Source organism: Balaenoptera musculus, chromosome 16 (assembly GCF_009873245.2).
Source record: "Balaenoptera musculus isolate JJ_BM4_2016_0621 chromosome 16, mBalMus1.pri.v3, whole genome shotgun sequence".
NCBI lineage: Eukaryota > Metazoa > Chordata > Mammalia > Artiodactyla > Balaenopteridae > Balaenoptera > Balaenoptera musculus.
In genome coordinates this window covers 58464735-58489561 of record NC_045800.1, presented here as the reverse complement: position 1 = coordinate 58489561, position 24827 = coordinate 58464735, and the positions used below count along the sequence as shown (strand labels likewise).

The 24827-nt window shown below is 39.6% G+C and overlaps 1 protein-coding gene across 2 annotated transcripts in view; it reads left to right on the top strand.

Moving 5' to 3' along the window:
• The window catches only part of LRMDA (leucine rich melanocyte differentiation associated), a 1073058-nt gene extending 1064356 nt beyond the window's left edge, over positions 1-8702 (top strand). The window contains exon 7 of one of the 2 annotated variants that reach the window (XM_036827919.1): positions 8543-8702. In XM_036827919.1, the coding sequence (XP_036683814.1) occupies positions 8543-8622 (80 nt within the window). In that variant the 3' untranslated portion in view covers positions 8623-8702. The remainder of the gene's footprint in view (positions 1-8542) is intronic. The other variant, XM_036827918.1, reaches the window with a different exon arrangement.
• Positions 8703-24827: the final 16125 nt, after the last annotated feature.

The window sequence follows — 24827 nt, the reverse complement described above, 5'->3', positions numbered from 1 at the left end:
CATTGTAGTTGTCTAGTGTCTGGTCAGGTACTGTGACTTTGGGGAAGCCTCTTAGAATCTCCTCTTCCTCCTTAACGAAAATGAAGATCTTTAAATTCTGTCCCAGGGAGAATTCTTCAATACATTTAAAGAAATACTTTCAAAGAAAATTTTCCTCTTCTGTGTTCAAGCTTACTAGGAAGTACAGCAAAATAATAAAGTGTCATAGGAGTGTAAAAGTAAATCATTGTTCAGGAAGTCAGAGTGAAAACTGTTTCTGGCTACCTTCTTAACTGGCACAAAAAAAATGTAACCTGAGAATAAAACCCAAAATCTGGATTGCTAAGAAGATTTAGTAGTGGTGGGTTGTTGGTTGTTTTTCTTGTTTTCGTTCCGGTTTGGTTTGGTTTTTTGGAGGAGGGATGTCGTTGGAGCATGGAAATATTTACTGTGGTGTTTGACCGCTGATATTTACATGTTCCTCCTTGATTGAAATATAGCACGTGTTGAGGTAAGAGCCAATCATATTACCGATGTTCAAAACCAGGAGCCAGGGAGCCTACCCTCAGACCTGGAATTCTTTCCCACCCATCTGGCCTACCCAAACGACCTCCAGTACAAAATAATTTAAAAAGCATTGACATCTGAGGAAAAGCATGTTGACTCTGTTTCCTTTCCAGGATTCACATCATGGAAACATCCGCTGCCAGATAACTTTTAAATCTGTCAGCTTAATATTTCCTCGATGTGGAGAGGACATTGAATGGCCTGGTCAAGTCTGGGTAGGGCCACAGCATGTGCAACTGGAGCACAGAGACCAAGGACTCACACTGGGACAGCAGATCTGGTTACTAGGGATCCGCTCAAAGGTGCAGTTGTCTCTCGGACTTGCACCCGATTTCACATTTCCCACTAACAGGTTATGTGAGGGAGAAACTGGCCCTGCATTTTTTTTTTTTTTTTTTTTAATCCTCTCCTCCCTCCTTCTCTTATTCTAAAAGAGCAAGCCTCATTTCACCTGCCCTGGGAGTCCGGAGTGCATTTTCCACAGGCTCTGGCTTATCACATGACAACTTGTCTGCCGCTCACGTGACCATTCCTGCAGCCTCCCTGGGCTGGGAGATTGGCTTCTCGGCCTTCCATTCCTCTCACCTTCAGTAGAGATTTTGCCAGTATACTTTCCCCACTGACTGGTTTCCTTCCTCTGCTTTTTTCTTCCTTACAAACACGTGAGTGAGACTTGACAAGGCCCAGCGTTTGTCTAAGGAGGCTGTATAATCTGTTCTGTCTCAGTAGAAAGTTTAACCTTACGTTGAGCCTCACTGGAGGGGGCCGAACAATGGGGCCCCATGTCCTTTTCTCAAAGGGATACGGTGCCTACATTTGTGTCAGCTTTCTTCCAGGATATCCAAACCTTTGATTAGGTAGCTCCTACTCTGTTTTTTGAATGGTGCTTGGTAAAAAGCATCGTATCATAACCCCACAATTTATTTCCTCTCCTGCATCCAGAATGTTTACATATGTCCTGCGTACTCTTTGTGCTACAAATAAATAGAAACCACCATTTACTTTAATCTATAATAAACTGACAGCAACTAAGCCTGCACATCATACAATTTATTATGGATGAAAATGTGACCAAAGATTTATATCTTGTCAGTGTATTGAAAACTGCACAAATTCACGGGAAGGAATTAGCCTTTGTAGAAATAATGAAAACAAAATAAAGTTGAAGTGAACTAAAATGACACACAATAAAATGTGTTGTCTAAATTTCAGCAGAGGACTCAAGTCTTCCTGTCACAATTTAGATCTGCAAAATTTTACTCAAGGAAATGTAACCTTGTGAAAATAAATGATTTAAAGAGATTTAGAAGGTAGAACCGGTAAGATTTGATATTCGCCAAAAGCTGATGGAGGATTTTCACCCTAATGTAAAAAATCACATGGAAAAGAACTGATCCCATTGAAAATAAATTCAATAAAAGAGAAATGAAAAATGTTCAAAATAGAATATGGTTTTAACTTTGAATTTAAAAATTAAGGAATTAAATTTGTGAAATGTAGTAGTAACTATTTCTACAGAAAGTAGTAACTAATTTCTAATTAGTTCTGAATAAATAATGCTTTCTGAAAGAAAAAGTACCAGGCTGGTTTATGTGTTATATTCATAAGCCTGAAGCCAAACCATCCTGGGGGTCAAAATGGCAGAATTCAAATGTCCACCATTGCAAAATATCAGGGTCAGTCAGCAGAGCAGGGTGAGAATACCCCACCTGGGGTTGTTTTGTATAATAAAGGAGAAGAGCTCAAAAGAGTGAGCTCATTTGAGAGACTAGGCAACCTCCCTAGAGCAGTGTTATTTGACGTGGTCACTGCAGTACTTAGCAAGGACGGTGTGCCCACCAGTCAACGGAGAAGACAGCAGGTGTCCTTATAGACGTTTTGGGGTTTAGCAAGCATTGCATGACCACGGCACCGCATTCCAAGCTAAGCTGCAGATTATAAGCTGAGACGCTTGCCTGAAATCATGCTCAGCTAGTTTGGGAGGAAGTCCCACTTTCTTTGTCTTCTCTACCCTTCTGTGGGTCAGGCAGAGAGCCTTTCCCTGTTTCATTTCCAACCTAAGGCTTCCCAGATGTGTCTGCAGATGAAAGGGAAATATGCCCCTCCCCACCCCCGTGGGGGATGGACTTTGTCCTTCCCCCAAAACTGCTCCTAAGCAACCCCTTCCCTTAAGACCATTTTAAAATCTCTCTTCATTTTGCCTTAGTGTTGAAGTAGCTTACGCTGAAGGAGGACGTTGTCCTGGGAGCCTGTAATTCTGCAGGCTCTGCTAAATCCTGTGCGATGTCCACAGCAGAGCTGATACTCCATCACACAGGCTGACCTCAGGGTATTGCTCCAGCCACTTCTCAAGATCATAAAACATGGGTGTTTATTCCTTCCCAGTTCCCAGTTTACTCAGGACCCGCACATAACAAAGTCCGAGGAATGTGCTTTCTGGGGAATGTCCTTTCTCCTGTATGATGTTTATAGCTCTTAAGCCTGGATGATATCGTTCAGTCCACCGCTCTCTTTCCCACCAGACATCGTGATTGCTTTGTTTTTGTGGGAGGAGAGTGTTGAGCATAAAAACAACACCAGTGTTGAGGAACTGAGGCTGTTGCCTTCTGTTACTTTGCCCTCTTCTGTAGTAAGGCAAGCATTTAAGCGGCGTATTGTTTTTAAAAATTTCAAATGCCTGTCGTCTTAACAGAGGTTAAAATAGGAGTGTTTAACAGTTGAAATTCCTTACTTTGTGGATTCTGTTTAAATTGGGGTATTTAATGGTATTAATTAATGTATCTATTCAAATATTTATTGAACACTTCCTTGGTACTAAGCACTGTTTCAACCACCACCGGGTACTAGAAATTGGGGAGGAGGGATTATTGTAGAGGTGACATGTTAATGGTATGTATGGTGTCACATGGAACCGTCCATAATAGACAGGAAGACTCTCTGAATACTCTTTACATCTCTGCGCCCACCCACTTCTTCACAACACTGTGAGCACTCTTCAGAGGCCGTGAAGAGGCTAGTTCCTTGCTTGCCTCATACAGATTGGAGAACAGGAGTTCCGTGAGGAGCCCCCTGCCCCTTGCCTGTTTTGTAGCACTAGCTGGAAGGTGCTAGTGATCACAAACAGATTAAAGTCTGTTTGTCATTGCACAGTTACACTTACAAACCGTTGTGATAGTAGCGTCTAAAACAACGATTGCCGAAACTAACATTAATAGTGATAATAAAATCGATATTTTACTTTTTCTGTTTTACAAATATGAATTTATTGGTCCAACCCATACTCCCTCATCAGATAAGTTTTCGCATTTGTATGAGTAAAGATGATTATTCTTTCACAGCTAAAATATGAATGGTAGACCACTTACTCTGCTATTTAGTCTTTAGTTCTGTTGAATATGGAGTTAGAAGACTAGAGCTTATGTCAAAGCTAGGGAGATATAGGCTAATTAGTGGTAAGCACTTCCCAGCTCTGGGTATGAAATACAGGTTGCAGGAAAGTTAGTGGAAATTCTTTCCTTGGGGATTTTGAGGCCCAGCAGAGCTCCCCTTCTCTATCTAATGGGAAAATGGACTGGATGTGTTTCAAGAGCTGCCTTGGTCCAAATCAAATTTTGATTAACTGACCACTGGCTCTGCCTCCTACATCAGGCACTATGGTACCTGGCATCCTTATCTTCATAAGGGAGACATTCAGAAATGCTAAATCATCTGTTTCAGAACTAAGGTGGAAATCTGGGATACCTGGCCCCTTGCCCTCATTTTACAAATGGGGAGACCAGCCCAGTGAGGGAAAGGTATGTTGCACATGGTCACTTAACTGTTAGGGGTAGAGCTGGATTTAAATACAGGTCTTTCTCCCCCTCCCCTTACTAAATAGATGGTAGGACGAGGCCATCCAGGTCAGGGAGTCCTGAAGTGTTTGCTGGACTCTGCATGGCCGTGCAAAGACGTCCTTCCCAGGACACTCAGGGTTTTCCTTAATACCGTCCCTGCCACCATCACAGTGGTGCATCCAAGAAAAGAGGCTGATTCCCACCCCCACAGGCAGCCCCAAGGTCATAACTTAACCTGCATAAGTAGAACACTCATTCCAGTGAGGGGAAACATCTAAAAGAAAAAGGACCTCTTTAAAACAGATTCTTCCCAGTACATTTTTTTCCATAACTATAGTTTTAAGAACTTACGGCAATGGCAGAGCCGGCTACTTAAGCAAAATTAGGGGCCTCATTTGGCAGGAGAGGATTCCCGAGGGGACAGGGCACTGTCATTTTTCCAGGGCCCCCCAAAAGAAACCCCCCCCACAGACAGCTACATGTCAGCCTGATGCACGGCAAGCCTGCTTCGTTTATGATGGGCAATGCCAGATATTTTAATTAAAAACACTACATACACCATTAAATGTGTTGTTCCCCTTCTAGTCCCAGGACGTGTAGAGTCCGGGGAGACACAAACAAGGGAATGCATTGCAGATGTACACGGAAACCACCGCCTACCGAGCCACCGCCCGCGGGTTCCCGAATTCCAGCCTCGGAGCGCCTCCCCGTCAAAATGTTCTTTGCCAGCAAACTGTTTCCTCTGTAAATTTTCTCAGTTTATGGCAGTGGCCGTGTTGGAAGGAGGAAGGCCAGGGGGAGAGCAGAAGAGAGAAACCCCCAGTCACCACGTGCCTTCATTTATGAGCAGCTCCTATGAGTTTACAAATAGCCTTCGTGATAAGTGAAGTCTTATGGCCACACATGGGACTGGGCAGGGTTTTTCCCCCTCCCTTGTTAATGTTATTTACTTATTTATTTATTAAATACAAAAGTCCCATTTTGGAGGGGGGGGGGTAATCCCTTCTGAGCTGTGAGCTCAGGTAGGCAGCTCAGTGGAGGCAACCACTTGGTTAATTTAAGCAATCGTAGGCGGTGCAAGTGCAAAAATCTCATCCGATTTTAACTGTCACTAGCCGGACCACCTGTCTCCCCAGGGAAACAGCAGCGGCAGCTGGATTTCATTGTCGGCTGCCAGGCTGTCCCCACGCCTTCCTGGAGGAGCCCGCAGCCTGAGTGCCTTCCCTTTCCGGATTTTATTCAAGGTGACAGTTCCTCACACGTTGGCGCTCTGATCACCTCAAGTAGCCGGGATATCGGCGTGGGGGGTGGGGGATGAGTGTGGTCCTCCTGCAGAGCCCAAATTTAGATTGACTGAGGTCATCCTCGGGCCTCGTGACCCCGGCGCTCTGACAGAACAGGGCTGCCAGGAACTTGGCCGCGGCAGCGAGTTTTGTAATGATGTCTGGGGAGAAACGTTCTGCAGGAGCAGGCGAAGAAGACCCCAAGTGCTAGGGAGTGATGTCAGCTTTCGTTAGCGGGGCAGACAGCGTTAGAATATCCTTGGCATAATATGGCTTTGGTATCTCTGTCAGCATCTCTGTTTTCTGTCACCACACACAATCCTGGGCCTGTCTCGAGCCCTGACACTGTCTTTTCAGATCAGGTTATTGCCAACCCAGAGACTCGTTCTGCCTCCCACCACACAGCCCCTTTGTTTGAAGTCGGCCCTCTTGTCATTAATGCACTTGATGTCTATTTAAATCTGAGGGCGAGCACGGTATCTGTTTTCCCGTCAAGAGATCATTGACAATGTTAATACCTCATGTCCTTGCCTCGTTTTCCAAGCTCTGACACTTTGCCACAGTCTCCTGCATTCACCAAACAGCCCTCTCTCACCAGGGTGTCTATAAACATTCTTGCTTCCAGGCCCAGAGGAACAGGGCAGACCTTAAAAAGGGCTTTTATCAGTGCTGACCAGAAGGCAGGGCTGGGGAGTGTGGCCCAGAACATGTCACCTTCTTCCACATTATGGCCCATGTTCAGGAATATCCAGCCTGTTTCTAGAAGGGCACTTGCTGTCCAGGTTGTATCTAGACTAGGCAAGGTCTGCAGTTGAGGTTTACCGTGGAGAGAGCACAGAGAAAAGAATTCAATCCAGAATGTGCTGGAGAGTTTCCTGGAGCAAATGCACCCGCTGGTGTGTTGTGTGTGTGTGCGTGTATGTGTGTGTGTCTGCCTTTCCTTCTCTTCTGTGTTCTTTATAATATCTGACAGCCCTATCCATTCCTTTTTATAAAAATTCCTGCTATCCTGGTGCTGTAGAAAGAAATTAACATCCCTCGGCCTCATCCTTCCAGATTCTTGAGGGTTTATTGGAATCAGTTATGTTTAAGGAAGCCCCTTGCAGATTTTCAGAGACTTCTGAGACACTCCCACCCAGGCCTGCAGGGGGTGCTGTTCCCGGAATGCAGCCTCGACGGCCACGCCCACATCCTGTCCTAGCATTGGTGACAATATCAGCACAGTTCCAGGTGCTACGTAGTTCAGCACAATAAAGGGAACAGCTCAGTGACAACAGGCAAAAGAATAATTTAGGCCCCAAGAAGGGTCTCACTCAGGGAGGTTTCATCCAAGCTCAATGTTTCCAGGCGCCAGACCAATACTGAAAAGCAGAACTTGGGGATTGGGGGCCAAGGAAAAAGCATAGCCAAAGGGGAAGAGTGGTCCACAGTGAACTTGCTCAGGGGACCATGGCAGGAAATAGAGGTGATGACAGCCAGCTCAAGGTCCAGTCTGAGGCCATGGAATGGTGTCGTCCCCTCCCTATTGCCAGCTTGCAGAGATGCTGAGACCCCAGCAATTCTCCACTTTGTCCCGAGCCATCTGAACCAAGGAGCATGTGCCTTGTCATTCAAAGTTTCTGAGAGTCATTTTTAATCCATGTTTAAGAATACGGTCTACAGTTCTGTAGTGGAGAAACATCTCCTGTACAATGACCCAAGTATTTACCACGTAGGACTTCTGATTTGAAGAACCTGAATAATTTCAAGTGCTAATTTATCCCAGCTGAATAGTAGATGGTGGTTGCTGGTTTCACGCTATCATCAGAATAATGGGGAAAAAAACATGTCTATAGATAGCTATTTTTACAGACAGATTTGTAGCTCATGAATTTATGTTTTATGGACACTTCTTTGGGTTGTTTCTTTTTTTTCTGGTTATGCACACTTCAGAGACTCACATAGCATTAGTAATAAGACAATTCCATGAAGCTGAATTTTAAGTTTGTTTTTCTAAAATTAAAAGGAAAAAAACCCAAGGTGGCAAAAAGCAAATTGTAGTTACAAATATTTTCTTGGAAAAACTGATGTTTTCTTAATAATACTGTCAAAATAACTGTGGCAGGTGATTTCTTATAGATATTTAGAGTAAATATTGAGTTGATTGAAAGGTTTGACCTTATTCTAGGGGCATTGTTTATAGTTAAGTCTTCTTATGATCTCCGTGAATGACAGGAAAGCTGTATATGGAGCCACAAAACTATTTAAAATAAAACTGAAGATGAAAATCAAGTGCATTGCAACCTGAGAATACAGTTCAGGATTCCCCTGTAAGAAGAAGCCGTTTAATGTCGGAGGCTCCGTTACTTTCCGTGTGGCGTTTTGTGAATACCACCATTCTTCCTTAATCACCCATTATGTACTTGATGTCTGCTGGGATTTGGAAGGGTCTCTCTGGAAATTAACAAAATTGATTCATGATAAAGAATTTGAAAAGAGTCACATTCTGGGAAGATTGTTTTATATCTTTTGTTTGGGCTGGGCCCATCTTTAAACTCTTAATTTTCCATTTTTAGAAATTCTACCAAGAGAACTTGGAGAGAGAAGAGGGTTTTGCTTTGTTTTGAGAAGTAATTGGCCAAACTAGAAAATTCTCTAAAATGTGGAAAACAAATCATGCAGGAAAATGTTATTCCTAGGAGCCTGTGCTCTGGTGACATTTTATTTGAATGTCAACTCTGAGGACAAGAAAGTAGTGTCCTTCCCTTCTGGGGCTTAATCCATTTGCTGCCACCCATGGGATCTGTGATTGTGTTGTATTTCTTTCTGCCTTGCAGCACCTGTGTTTTCTTGCTATACTACTTGTGCCACCTGTAATGATGTGTATCTTTTTATTTGCAGGTATCCTGGGGAAGTGTCGCTATGTTTACTATGGGAAAAACTCAGAGGGCAACAGGTTTATCCGCGATGACCAGCTCTGAAGGCAAGTTCTATATGCCTTAGCCAGTGACATGAGAGTAAAAGAAAAAAGGGGGAAAAAAAAATAAAGAAAAAGCTAAATGAAAAGACAATGGCCCACATCGCTTTTCTGTGGGAAAGCTATGACTTCAGCTTTTGGTACCTTCAGCTGACTTTGCCAGGCCTGTCAAGATCATCCTTCTGCCTTAGACTGAGTGGTCACATAGAGATTGACATGATTGCCCTTAAGCAGGTCTCATCCACCACAGTGACAGACAGCAGTAGCGAAGCACCAGGGCTGACAGGATGAACACCATGATAGATTGCCTGGCCCCTCCACTGCTCACAGGGGAGCAGAGGTCACACCTGGGGCCTCCCTAAGCATGCTCAGTGGCTTTAGTCAAGTGAGAGAGACTGTGTCTTTAGCTTGCCTATTGAGTAGAGATCCTCCTGATACCATCGTGCTGTGGGTTTATTTTTAGTGAAAGAGTCACAGTTTCAAGGAAGGCTCTACTCCCTTATTTCCCTTAAATCTTAACCTCTTGTATTCTGCATGGTCCCCTCCCACCCCACCCCCATCAGCCTTTAGCATCTTTATCACGGGCAATGCATTTCAGTTTGCAGTTTTTCAGAGAACAGAAGAGGTAAGTTCTTAGACACGTTGTACGTTTATGGTGAGCTTTGTGTTCTTACAATTCGTGTATTGGAGTAAATTGCTTTCCCGAAATCCCTGACTACAAAAACATGGACTTTATCATATTTTGTTCACTTATAAATCCACTTCTTGCCCTGAATACTAGGCAGTGTCAGGCATCTTTCACAACACCGGGTTCTGGTTGTACCAAAGACTCTATTTATTTTTAACCACACACCCTCCCAGCTATGTCTATGGCCTTATGTGTGTTTGGAGCTGGCTTGCTCCTTTGGGTGCTATTTAAAGGAAGTGAGGTGATAAAAGATAGAGTGATAGGTCAGGAAGTTAAAAAGGAAAGTGAAGACTGCAGAAAACACTCACCAGACCAAACAGTTTTAAATAAAAGGCGCAAAACCCTTTGAACTTGGTATATTTCTCAGGATCTCTCAGAAATGACATCCACAGCTTGTGAGATGGTCTTTGTGCACCTTTGGCTATATTCCAGCCCTAATGTTACAAGGAAAATCAGCGTGATCATACTGGTTGGGTGGCTATAATTCCATTTAATATACTGGTACACCAGTAGAAGATGTTTGAAAGGCTTGTTGCTCTTGACACAGTAGCATTTATTTTTGCTTTTATTTGGACCAGGTGTTCATTGTCCTGGGTCTCCCAGTATTCGGTTAGTTTGAGGACAGCAAAACATGAAAGAGAATCCTTCCCAGTTATAGATACCAAATGACTAGAGAGCTGCTATGGTAAAAGTCTTTAAAGACTCAGAACCCCTGAGACACCCAAGAAGAACCTGCTTTCTCTGTTTTAGTCCGTTTACACGGCCTCTGGCCTACTGAGTCAACACAATCCTTGAATGACTTGCGCTGGGGCTGGCAGCAGTCCGTCTTGTAGATTACACAACACTTGGTGATCAGTTATTGAGACAAATTTAGATGGAAATCCTTAAGACCATTAATTATTAGAGGATATTGAATGTTTGGCTTTATCTCTCAAATCCGTTAATAACCAGAGTCAAGTACCTTTGCTCTGTTTGATCTACAAAACAGCATTGGGATAATGCTTTAAATGAGTTGTATTCAGTCCCACCCTGGTCCTTTGTTTGGAAGCACCAACACATGTTTTGTCCGTGGCATATTATGGGCAGCCAGAGTTCTGTGCAAGGGCAGCTAGACTAGTCCAATGTCACATCCAATCTAGCGGCACATGTATCCTTGTCTTTATAAAAGGCTTTAACCCTGCCTCAAACAATAAAAAAGCACTTGTGAACTGACCACAGAATTTTTCCATCTTTATTTTTCTTACTTGTTTACTTTTCTTAATGTCAGAACCATTTGTATCATGCGCAGGAATGTCTCCCTCAATGCGAGCTTTGGAGGCGAAAAATATTTTTGGAGTGAGTTATTGACCACATTGTTTCCCTCTCTTTGGGTTGTTTATTTTCTTCCAAAATGGTGTAATAACTTTAACTGAGACTAGCTTTAATTATAATTTAGGTAATGGCCCTCACGACAGTATATTCATCTTAATGATAGAATTATAGTGAGTTTTGTTTCTCTTAAAAGAGGGATAATGATAATGCACTTGTGTTGGGTTGTTTACAATTCTGCTGTTTGTTAAGCAAGATTTTTCTGTGCTTGAGCTAGATTTCGGTCTGAATTGGCAGAGGGAGAAGCAATGTGGCATGCTTATCTTAAATCCCTAGGAATTTCGCAAATGTTATATTTCAAAGTAGAGAATTAGAAGGTAATAAATTCAATGCAAGCTCAGACATATTTCATACCCCCTTTCACCGCTTGGTCTTTCTGCTTTTGACCCTATTCCACTGAGCTTTTTCTTTGGGGATCATGGTGCCAGGCATCCCTGTGTCCTCTCTCCCAGGACACCCATCTGACTTGAGAGCCCCCTGCAGTACAGGCTGTCCTGGGAGTCCTCTGTTGCCTCAGCAAAGTCAGGGCGGACTGTCTCTTTCCTAAGTAATGTAATTTTATAGAACAATTTGTTCCTTGAGGAATAATGTTTTCAATTGTGGGGAATCCTATTAAAAGTACAACTATTACAATCATTTGCTTTTACTTTTACCAGCCGTGCTCGTAAACCCTCCATCTGTTTGTTGCTTTAAATAGAGGAACATTATAAGAGATTATTACTCGCTCAGACTACACGTCTGAATGTTGCGCATTTTCACACATTAACGTGTGCTGAGGAATACAAGAAAGCAAGCCACAGATTCTGGATGAAAGGATTTTTTGTTTGTTTTGTTTTGTTTTGTTTTGTCTCTGTGTGTGTGTTTTCCAGCAGAGATGTATCTTGCACATTTTCAAGGGAAAATGTCTTTCTTGCTGCTTCTGAGAAATAACCTGGCTTTCTCGTCTTTGTTAATATGCAGATCAAAAACAATCCACAGGGCTCTTTTCATCAAAACAATAACAGTGTTCAGTGGTTGCTCTTCGTAAGAGCAGCCTAAGTCAAATGTGTGTCGCTGCTTAATGCCCAGGGTGGACAACACAGGGTCCACTGAGACCCTTACGTGTTGGCCATACAGCACAGCTGATCCAACGTGACATTCACCATCTGCTTTTCCCAATTCTCTTGCCAAGAAGAAGCCTTCACCAAAGAAGGCTGTTAGCATGACTTGACTCTGGTCTCTGTAACGTGTCTAAATACCATGTTGTAAACTACCGTGACTAAGACCTAGAAAGGGAAAGAACACTGGAAGGGCACAAAACATGTTGGTTACCTGTTTGTATGACAAACAGACCATCAGCCTTTGGTGGAGTACTGTATGTTATTTCTAGTACATCAGCAAACACTTAAGGGATTTGAAGAACATTCAAAGACAGTCACCTGTCTGAAATGATTACCTTCCTACAAATTTACCTGAAAATTTCCAGCAGTAGTAGTTCACCTTTGGGTAATTATAATCCTAAATGTTAAGTTGTCACTTTGTGGGTGGGGTAGGTAATGTTATGTGTACATATTAATGTATTAGCATATGCTAATTTTTCTAAAGTAGCTTGGAATGTGGCAACCTAGGACAAGGGAGTTTTCCTAAGAAAGAAGAGAAAATTCTAAGTTTGGAATGTGTCTAGGGACGAGTTGTTAAGGTGAGAATGATGCAAGTGGTAATACATGGAATTATACCAAGGGAGAGCGTGAAGCAGAGCCTGACGCAGAATTAAAGTGGGGACTCTTAGTGGATAGTGATATAGGGGGCTGAGGGGATAAGGAAGAAGGAAGGGAAAAGACAGTTGATGCCAATTAGAAGATTTGCTGATGTTTAGCACTAAAGTGGTGTTGAGCAATATTTTCTCCTCAAAATGGAATCATCCTTAAGTGAGGAGTGCCACCATTCAGTGACGTTTTACAAGTTTCTCTGCCTAAGACAATGAAGCAGTGTGGAAAAGGTTGATGACAAAGCGCTGTGGGAATAAATGATCATGCATGTGATGGCTACATGTGAACAAAGATGACTACGGTTTGTGTACAGTCTTCCACAGAAACCAGCATCCTAAGCTTAGTTCCCTAGCTCTTTGTGGGACTGAAGATCCTGGCGATAGGATGTGACTGTCTCTGGGTGCAGGCAGTAGATGAGAACTCAACTCATAGGAGGAGTGGATAACATCCAAGTTCAACTGGATGACCTGAATTAACATGCAGAATATTCTGGAAATAATTAATGTTTATGTTGTGTCACATCGACTACTTTAAATCAACTTTTCCTTCTTTATATTGGAATAGGAATGAATTTGAAATGCACTTGGGGATAATCTCCTTTAGACACCAACTTTTCAGTTTGAGTATTTGTAATGAGAGGGGCAAAGGCACCTTATGGTGGGCTTAACCAAGATATTCAGACTATTCAAGTTATGGAGCCTTGAAATAGATAAAAATTAATATACATTATCCATTTACAAATGTTACATTTATTAAATAATAGTTTAAATAATAATAATTAAGTGGTGCTATAAAAGAAATTACATTTGGAAAAATGTCTATTCAGTTCTTTTGCCCATTTATCAATCAGGTTTTTTTGTTTGTTTTGATGTTGAGCTGTATGAGCCATTTATATATGTTGTATACTAATCCCTTATTGGTTGTATCATTTGCAAATATTTTCTTCTATTCAGTAGGTTGTCCTTTTGTTTTGTCAATGGTTTCCTTTGCTGTTCAAAAGCTTTTAAGTTTCATTAGGTCCCATTTGTTTATTTTTGCTTTTATTTCCTTTACTTTAGGAAACAGATCCAAAAAATTTTGCTATGATTTATGTCAAAGAATGTTCTGCCTCGGTTTTCCTCTAGGAGTTTTATAGTATCTGGTCTTACATTTAGGTCTGTAATCCATTTTGAGTTTATTTTTGTATGTGGTGTTAGAGAATGTTCTAATTTCATTCTTTTACATGTAGTTGTCCAGTTTTCCCAGCACTACTTATTGAAGAGACTGTCTTTTCTCCATTTTATGTTATTGCCTCCTTTGTCATAAATTAATTGACCATAAATGCATGGATTTACTTCTGGGCTCTCTATTTTGTTGCATTGATCTGTATCTGTTTTTGTGCCAGTACCATACTGTTTTGATTCCTGTAGCTTTGTAGTATAGTCTGAAGTCAGAGAGCATTCCTCCAGCCCTGTTCTTCTTTCTCAAGATTGTTTTGGCTATTTGGGGTCTTTTGTGTTTCCATACAAATTTTTTAATTGTTCTGGTTTTGTAAAAAATGCACTTGGTATTTTGATAGAGATTGCATTGAATCTGTAGATTGCTTTGGGTAGTATGGTCATTTTAACAATATTAATTCTTCCAATCCATGAACACAGTAAATCTTTCCATCTATTTGTGTCATCTTCAATTTCTTTCATCAGTGTCTTATAGTTTTCCATGTACACATCTTTTACCTCTTTAGGTAAGTTTATTCCTAGGTATTTTATTCTTTAGATGTGATTGTAAATGGGGTTGTTTCCTTAATTTATCTTTCTGATGATTCACTGTTAGTGTATAGAAATGCAACAGATTTCTATATATTAATTTTGTATTCTGCAACATTACCGAATTCATTGTTGAGCTCTAGTAGTTTTCTGGTGGTGGTGTGTTCAGGATTTTCTATCTATAGTATCATGTCATCTGTGAACAGTGACAGTTTTACTTCTTCCTTTCCAACTTGGGTTCCTCTTCTTTCTTTTTAGTGCTTTGATTTTTTTACTGTTACTATTATTTAACTTAATCTTTCATGAAAAAATGTACTCCAACTTCCACCCTATATTTAAAGTTTGTCAGGCTACTTTTATGCTAGAAAAAAGGTTTTTCTGGGCTTACAATAACTTAGTCAAAACAACAACAGTGAGAGCTACAAAATCTTCTAAAATATTGTAACTAATTACTTGACTTATCAGAAAGAGTTGTCAAGTCATCCTAAATAGCCTGAAAAGTGTGTGTGTGTGGGTGTGTGTGTGTGTGTGTGTGTGAGAGAGAGAGAGAGAGAGAGAGAAAGAGAGATCAAGATCTGTGTAGAGAACTCCTATGACTGTCATTGTAAATAACTTTCTAACTTTTTTGTAAACACCACAGTAAGTTAACGTTTACTCCTGTTATGATGTTATATAGAAAAATGTATGTTTCATACCTAATTAACTAATGTCTACTTTGTGCCCTCCTTTCTTATAAATTGATTAGCTACTTTTTATGACTTACTTAGGCTCTGGTGTAACAGTATCATGATGTTTTTGGTTTTCCTCCTTCTAGACCTTTGAAACCTAGTTTGAACACAACGAGATCATTGTTCAAAGTATAACATAGAGCTGTTTTGTTCCAATTAGGTGATGTCTTTGATACCCAGTGAAAAATAGGTATGTGAGTTATTTCAGAAAGTTAATATATAAAACCAAGTTTTATTCATAGACTATCCATATTTCCCTGTTTATGTACATTCATTCCCAATTTCTGTGTCTGCCTACTTGCATATAAAGGCAGTCTTCCAAAACACAACTCCATTATCTGCAGAGCTATAGCATATAACCCACATTCTGTAGCCACATTGGCTTTCTCTATGTTGCTCAAACATAATAAATGTAGGAGCATGCCTCCAAATGGAATACTTCTCTCCCCTTCCCTTTTTAAAACTTTACTTGGTATACCCAAGTATACCAAGAATGATATATGGAGAATGGAGAATGATCCATTCATTCTCAATGGAGAATGATCCATTTTCAAAGGATCACATTATACTGTAAAAGTTTTGAACTTAATAAGCCATACATTCCTTGAAGGTCAAAGAGTGTGTGATGATGATGGAGGTTACTATCACAAGAGTCAGTGTAGGTATCTTCACAAATTAGGTTTAACTGCTGCCTAACAAATTATATTTAACTGAAAAAAATTAGAATCTCAACTCCAATTTATTAGCCAGGCTTATAGGTTTACACTTGTGAATATTTGTATGTATAATATAGATATAGGACATTGACTTATCATATGTTAAAATGGATTTTGCAACTCTCTTTTGTCAGTTTGGTCAATGGACCACTTCAGTGGGTAAAATTATTACTGGATTCTTTGCTCTGTTTTTTTTATACACACATGCATAAGCACATATGCATATTATAACGATATAATTTTTTTCCTAGAATTATTTTATGATATCAACATTTAATCAAGCACTTAATACCTATTTTATTAAAATGCAGTAGTCAAGAAACCAGACCAACATATATGGATGACATTTGTGGGTACACAGGGGCTCTAATTATTTAATTTAAAACTCTTTTTGCACGTACTCCTCATTCCCTCCTACCCCTACTGGGTTACCGATTTATCTAGAAATATTTTCTAAATAATTCCATGGTTCAGGTCATCCTCTCTGTATTTGAAACTGTCTTTAAAAACTATGCTAATCCATATCCAGAAGGATGCACTTCGGGCTGCACTTACTCCAAAGATATTTATTGGGCACCTTCAGCATACTAGAAATTAGAAATACAAGGGTAATAAGAGGATGACTTACTTTTGGACAACTTTTATCTGGAGAAGGCTGATATACATAAACATAATCATTATATGCTGTGATAGGTACAAAGTTAGAGATTGCACTAAAGAACTATATGAATTAAGGCCCAGAAATGACAGTGAGAAGTTAATTCCAAATGTAACCATATTCCAACCATGTCTACAGTTAACATCTTGATCCCAGCTGCCATCATTTCTTACCTAGATCATTCATCCCCACTCTGTGCTTACCAGTCTCCTGACTCTACCCTTGCCTTTCTACAGCCTGTTCTTGACAGAAAGTCAGTGCAATCCTTTAAGAAATGCTTAATAATATCGTGTGTCTCCCATACCCATATCACATCACTCATTTCCCAACTCACTTGGAGTAAGAGCCAGAGCCCTTATGAGACCCTACATGGCCTTGTATGATCTGTCCTAGAGAAATCAGTGTCCCAGAAGCTGTGAGAGTGAAGCAAAAATAAATGCAAATACCGTTCCCTACCACTCTCCCTGCCTTCTCTCTGTTCCAGCCACACTGGTCAGTACTGGACTTTGTACTTGCCATTCAGGTCTTTGCTCAGATGCCACCTCCTTAGAGAAGCCTTCTGGGACCACTGTATCTAAAGTAGCACCCCCAACACAGTCCACTTACCTTGCTTCGTTTTCCTCTGTTGCACTTGTCATCACTTGACATATTATATATTTATGGGAAGGGGCATTTTTTGTCCAAACAAAGGGAAGGACTTGTTTTGTTCTGAGGCTAAAGGGTGCCTTGCATGTACAGGCACTCAATAAATGTTTTATGAATGAATGAAAGAACAGTTCCCATTCACAGAGGTCTATTAGGCTATGTTTACAGACATACCGTTGCACATTAAATAGGATGAATCTCTTTCATCAAAGGGATTTTCACTTGAAAAATTTCTACCTCTTTTCTTTATCTTGGATCAAGCAAACAAACTACTTCATTCTGTTTGGGAACAATGTACAATGTAGAAGCATGAAAAATGGGCAGTGGAAATGGGTTAACAATGAAACAGGAAAGGAAAATGAATGTCAAGAAGTGAAATGACAAGATGATATGCAGCTTGACCTTGGATGGGTTTGAGATGCAGTGTCATCTTTATAGGGCCTTCTCTAGTTACACCTCGTGCAACCAGCAGGCTGTATGGATTTGATTGTGGACACACCTGTGCATTCTGTATCAGAGATTGTATGTATGGACTTGGAAGCTCTTCTCATTCATTCAGGTAAAATTTTTCAAATAAAATCTAATCTTTATTATAATTCTTATATACCATTATAATAATAAAATATACACAAAGCAAGATTTAAAGAGAAATTCAGTCATATTATTTATGAAACGAACTCTTCTCAGACATTATTAAATTATTATTTTATCCAACATGAATAGAACTAACTTATTTTAACTTTGTAACTTAGCCTCACAACCTTGTCAAAACTTCAGATAGGTGAAGGTAAAATAATGAGATATTTTTCCTGTCAGGAGTGGGGTACAGAATTTATGAATCTAGTTAGGTAATTACAATTATCAGTTATATAAATGCTGTAAAAACTCTTTACATGTGTTCATTAATTTAATCATGCAACAACTTCATCTGATCGGTGCTCTTATCCACATTTTATTTATTTATTTATTTATTGGCTGCATTGGGTCTTCGTTGCTGCGCACGGGCTATCTCTAGTTGCGGTGAGCGAGGGCTACTCTTCGTTGCGATGCGTGGCCTTCTCACTGCAATGGCTTCTCTTGTTGCAGAGCATGGGCTCTAGGCGCGCGGGCTTCAGTAGTTGTGGCTCGTGAGCTCTAGAGCACAGTCTCAGTAGTTGTGGCACTTGGGCTTAGTTGCTCCGCGGCATGTGGGATCTTCCCGGACTAGGGATCGAACCCGTGTCCCCTGCATTGTCAGGTGGATACTTAACCAGTGTGCCACCAGGGACGCCCCTCTTATCCCCATTTTAAAAATAAGGAAAGCAAGGCCCTGAAAGGCTCAGTCCTGTGGACTAGGTCACATACAGGTAGTAGTTGTGAATTCCAGGAGGTTAATTAGGCTCTCTGGGTCCAGAGTCCATGCTCTTCACTGCTGCAATGTCTCTGCGAGAGGCATTCTCTTACTTCATAAAATTCATATTTTTCTGATGATGGAGATACTGCTCAAAACATGTTTGAAGGTTCTCTTTTGGAACAAATCTTAAAACTCTTTTACAAATCATTCATAAAATGAGGCTTAGTGTGAACGCAAAGAATAAGTAGCAGTCTATAACTCAATGACCCAATTCATCCCCTGGAATATGTTTTTTTAAAAAGCACTCTATAAATAAATCCAAGTTACCTTCAAATGAAAAATATTTTCTATGATTTAAGATTTTTTTAAGACTTCCTATGAACACTTAGCACAGTGACTTGAAAGAATTAATTGCCTGGAAAACTCACATCCTGGTTTCTGCTTTCAGTTGGTAAATCATTAGTTATGTTGAAAATTTGGGAAAACTCCATCTTAGTGGATGGTTGTGAATGGTGCCCCAGAACCTACAGGCCTGGTTTCTCTTTCTGCTCTGCTCCCTGCTTTGCCCCTCTGTCTGGCCTTCACTTCCTATGCCAGGTAAGGGAGGAAATGGAAACTGTCCAAAGGCAGCTGAAGTTAACATCATTGAAGGCAAAGCGGATCCCCAGTGTCTCTCTAAACTTGTAATTTAGTGACTTTGGGAGATATGATGTATATGAAAGTGCTTTGCCAAATAAAGTGCTACCCCAGTGTAAATAATTATATGGTAAATTGAAAATTCTGAAGGCATTTTCAAAAAGGAAGTTTGGGAAATGTTTTAGGTGGTCAGTTTCATTCTTAGAGTCAGGGCATAGTCTCTCAAGTTGGCTACTTTAAAACAGACAGAAGCACAATATTTGCATCATTCCTAGAGTGGGGACTCTAAAATTCGTCACCTTTTTATAGCTGAGTCTCATATACTCAGTTGCCTACTGCTTTAGTGTTGTTTAGACTTCATGGGTGGTATTTTTCATGTGTCATGTTTTCACTTGGTAATAATTGTTTGTGGCTTTTCACTTACTTTACGCAGTGGCCATACTTGGAAGGAATGAATTTAACATTTCCTCTAGTTTCTGTTTATTCACCAGGGCTGGACTTGGGTGAGGTAAGTGAGGCACTCACCTTGGATACAAATGTAAGTGGGCCCCAAAACTCTCAGTAATAAAGAGAAATAGTATTTTAATCCAATATCTTAAAAAGTAAAAATTAGTGCAAAAAAAGTTCATGATGAACAAAACATTAAATGTTAAATAAAAAATGTTTCCCTTAGCCCAGGCTCCAATGTGGCTCGACACAGCATTATATTCACCTGTTCTGTTCTGTCCTTAAAGCATCAAAGCCAACAAACTCACATTCTATGTCCTAGGTCTTGTGCTTAGTTGATACTTATAAACTAGACCAACATGTTTTCTAAGTAATCACTCAGAAATGCCCCTTTCCCTTCTTGCTTCCAACATGTTTCATCTGTTCCAATTTCTTTGACTCTGTTCTCCTTGTATGTCTGAACTTAGTGCCACTTCTAATTTTGGCCATCCATTCTCATTTAGTTTTACTAATTTTTCAGAAATCCCTCCTGGCTTGACTCTTCTACCTTGGGCCTTGACAATTCTACCCAGACCTTTACTTTCCTTAATCCTTTGATGTCCTCAGTTGCCTTGGGTAAGAAATTTCACTTCAGACTCCTGTAATCCCAACCCTGACTAGGTCATACCCCTTGGGGAAGGTTGGGGGGAATTTGGACACCACTTATTTGATGTATATTTTAAAAATCCTTAGTCCTGTCAACACTCAACACTGGTTTAATTTACAACTAAAAATCCTAAACTGTGGCTTGTAGCTAGCTTCATTACTGCAGGCTAAGTTTTATCTGTGATGGTTTCTCTTATCTTTACATTTTCTCCATTTAGCTATTAAAGCAATTCCCAGTGGTTTTTAGTTCTCACGAAAGTTGTTTTCCTCTTCCATAGATTGGCAGAAACTGGGAAAGACTGTGGCCTTTTGTTCGTCACTGCCTGTATATGAAGAGAATAAACCCCACATTTGCTTTTTCCCTCCTAATTATGAAGTGCTATTTTTCCCCACCTAAGGAGGACTGAGAACTAGTGTATGTATATATGTACGTACATATATACACATACATGTGTGCACATTTATATACTTAATCCCTTCTTTTTATACAAATGGCTTCATATGCAATGTCCTGCACCTTCTTTTTTTTCACTTAACATCCCTAAAGAGCAAAATGGATGATGTGATGGTCAATTATATGTGTCAACTTGATGGGCCATGAGTGCCCATGTTAAATGTTATTTCTGGATGTTTCCATGAAGGTGTTTCTGGATGACATTAGCATTTGAATTGGTGGACTCAGGAAAGTAGATTTCCCTTCCCAATGTGGGTGGGCATCCTCCAATCCATTGAGGGGCTAAATAGCCCCTCAAAAAGCAGAGGAAGGAAAACTTTACCCCTTTTATTCCTGCCTCACTGCTTGAGCTGGGACATCTCATCTCATCTTCTGCCCTTGGATTGAGATTTACACCACTGGTTCTTCTAGTTCTCTGACCTTTCGATTCAGGCTGAATTACACCACCTGCTTTCCGGGGTCTCCAACTCACAGATGGCAGATTTTGGACTTCCCAAGCTCTGCAATTGCATTAACCAATTCATCATAATAAATATTTATCTATATCTATATCTTATTGACTGTGTGTCTGGAGAACCCTGACTAATACAGATGGTATATTACTGCTAAAAGAGACACAAGATCAAAAAGATATGATCATGTGTGCATATATATCTATCAATATAGGCTCACATATACAAAAAACAACTGATAAAACAATGCGGAGAGGAAGAAAAATAGGCAGTTTTTGTTGGAAATTTGTAGGCATACATTATTCAATGTGTTTCAAATCTTAGTAAAGTTTTAAGCTTTAATGACTCTAGAAGTTCAAAAGCTACGCAGTTATGAATATATCATTTGGCAGTATATTTACATTGCTATTCCACTTTTTTTTGTGGGTTTGAAAAGTAAATTTTTAATTTTATCTTATTTGGATGCAGTAGTTTGTGATGACACTTTCTCAGACAATGGCTCAGTGGAGGAAACCTCTTGCTTGGTCACTTAGGTCACCCGATCTGTCTCTCTTAGATTTTTCCTCACAGGGTCATGTTCAAACTGTCTGTCACGTGCTCATCAAAACCTCCTTCTTTGGAGGATCTTGAGGCCAGAATTATAAATGCAGTTCTTTCTGTCACTGAGAAGCAGCTGAGGAAAGTTTTTACAAAGTTTGAAAATTGACTAGAGTGATGGGTAGCACAAGACAGTAGTTATGCTGAATTTTAGAAAGAAAGATATCAATATTTTAAAGTAGTTAACTTTTCAGATATTATCATTTAAGTTAGTAGCACATGCAGTTCTGAAATAATTAAAGCTTAACACTGCACTAAGACTCTTGGGATTCCCTGAATAATCTAGATATGAAAACTTGGCTTTAATGTGTTAACAGATCATCTTTTGTGAGTCTTTGGTTTGCCTTTTAACTTTATTGTCTTTGAATGCGATCAGATTGCTTAATATTTATAAAATATAGGTATGGGAGAGTGCCAGGGCTGTGATATGTCTGAGGAAATTCTTGAAATACCTCGAAATCATGAAGTTATTCTATATTTTCTTCTAAAAGCTGTAAAATTTTGACTTGTGTATTTAGGTGTTTGATCCATCTGGAATTTCCCATGTGGTGGTGTGATGCAGGATAGAATTAAACTTTTTGACTACATGGCTGGCTTATTGTTCCATTTCAAACTTTCTTTCCTTTTCAGTGCCACCTCTGGCATTGCCAAATTTGTGTATATGTGTGGAATTATTTCTGGGCTCTCTGTTTTTTTCAAACACGTGTAATTACCTTTTCTTGTGCCAATATTACCCTATTCTAATTGCTATGGCAGAGTGATTTTTTTTCTCCTTCCTTCCTTTCTTCTTCTCCCTCCTTCCTTCCTTCCTTGCTTTCATCTTCCTCCTTCCTTCTCTCCTTCCTTCCTTTCCTCAATTTTATTGAGGTATGATTTACATACAGTAGAACAATAAATTACTTCATTATAAGTTTAGATTTCAATGAATTTTGCCAGATACATTAATCTGTATAATCACAATGCCAATCAAGATTTAAAACATCCCCATCACCCCTAAAAGTCCCCTTGTACTCCTTTACAGCCAGAACCCCCAATCCTACTCAATAACTTATTTATTTTTGTCACTATAGATTAGTTTTGCTTTTTCATGAACTTCATATAAATGGAGTCATATAGCATATACTTATTTTGTGCCTGGGTTCATTTGCTCCCTATTGTATATCTGAAATGTACCTATATTGTTCCTTTTTATCACTGAATGGTATTCCAGTGTATGGAGATAACACAATTTGTTTCTCCATTTTCCTTTGTGGACATTTGCCTTTTATCAAGTTTGGTGGTATTTTCTCTTATTCTTTTATTTATTCTTTTATTTTTTCTTATTCTTGATAAAATATATATAATATCAAATTCGCCATTTTTAACTGTATACTTCAGTGACATTAAGTACACTCACAGTCTTGTGCAACCCTTGTCACTCCGTTTACAGAACCTTTTTACCATCCTGAACAGAAATCCCAAACCTGTTAAACAATAACTCCCTATTTCCTCTTTCTCCAGCCCCAAGTAACTTCATTATACTTTCCGTCTCTGTGAATGTGCTTTTTCTACATACCTCAAGAGAAATAATTACAGTATATATCTATCCTTTTGTATCTGGCTTATTTCACTTAGCATAATGTTTACAAAGTTCATCCATGTTGTAGTATGTATTAGAATTTCATTCCTTTTTACAGATGAATAATATCCCATTGTGTGTACATATCACATTTAGTTTATTTATTCTTCTTGATGGATATGTGCATTGCTGCAACCTTTTGGCTATTTGGCATGATGCTGCTTTGAACATGGATGTACAAGTATCTGGTTAGGTCCCTGCTTTCAATTCTGTTGGATATATACCTAGAATGTGAAATGACTGGATCATAAGGTAATTCAGCTGTTCAACTTTCTGAGGATCTGCCATACTCTTGTCACAGCAGTTGCGCCATTTCCAGCAACAATACGTAAGTGTTCCAATTTCCGGATTTTTTCCTTCTTTGTTTTTTCATTTATAAGATCCATTTAGTGGTGTGAAGTGGTGTCTCATTGTGGATTTGATTTGCATTTCCCTCATGACTCAGATGTTGAGCGTCTTTTCATGCGCCTGTCGGCCATTTCAGTATCTTCTTTGGAAAAAATGTCTATTCAAGTCGTTTGCCAATTTTTTATTTGGGTTATTTATTGATTGATTGATTGATTGATTGATTGTGGTAGGAGTTCTTTATATATTCTGGATCTTAATCCCTTATCAGATATATGATCTGCAGATGTTTTCTCCCACTCTGTGGGTTGCCTTTTCATTCCCCTGATGGTGTCCTTTGTTTCACAAAACCTTTAAATTTTGGTGCAGTCCAATTTATCTATTTTTGTTGTTGCCTTTGGTGTCATATCCAAAGGCAATTAAGAAATTATTGCAATAAGAAATTATTGCCAAATTCAATATTTTGAAGATTTCCCCCTAATGTTTTCTTCTAAGAGTTTTATAATTGTAGCTCTTTCTTTCAGTCTTTGATACATTTTGAGTTAATTTTTCTATATAATACAAAGTAAGGATCCAATTTCATTCTTTTGCATATGGATATCCAGTTTTCCTAGCACCATTTTCTTTTGTTTCTTAATTTATTTTTATTTTTATTTTTTTAACATCTTTATTGGAGTATAATTGCTTTACAATGGTGTGTTAATTTCTGCTTTATAATAAAGTGAATCAGCTCTACATATACATATATCCCCATATCTCCTCCCTCTTGCGTCTCCCTCCCGCCCTCCCTATCCCACTTCTCTAGGTGGTCACAAAGCACCAAGCTGATCTCCCTGTGCTATACGGCTGCTTCCCACTAGATATCTATTTTACATTTGTTAGTTTATATAAGTCCATGCCACTCTCTCACTTCATCCCAGCTTACTCTTCCCCCTCCCTGAGTCCTCAAGTCCATTCTGTATGTCTGCATCTTTATTCCTGTCCTGCCCCTAGGTTCTTCAGCACCATTTTTTTTTTTTAAGATTCCATATATATGTGTTAGCATACGGTATTTTTCTCTTTCTGACTTACTTCACTCTGTATATACTGTTCTCCATAGTGGCTGTATCAATTTAACTTCCCACCAACAGGGCAAGAGGGTTCCCTTTTCTCCACACCCTCTCCAGCATTTATTGTTTGTAGATTTTTTGATGATGGCCATTCTGACCGGTGTGAGGTGATACCTCATTGTAGTTTTGATTTGCATTTCTCTAACAGTTAGTGATGTTGAGCATCCTTTCATGTGTTTGTTGGCAATCTGTATAACTTCTTTGAAGAAATGTCTTTTTAGGTCTTCTGCCCATTTTTGGATTGGGTTGTTTGTTTTTTTGATATTGAGCTGCATGC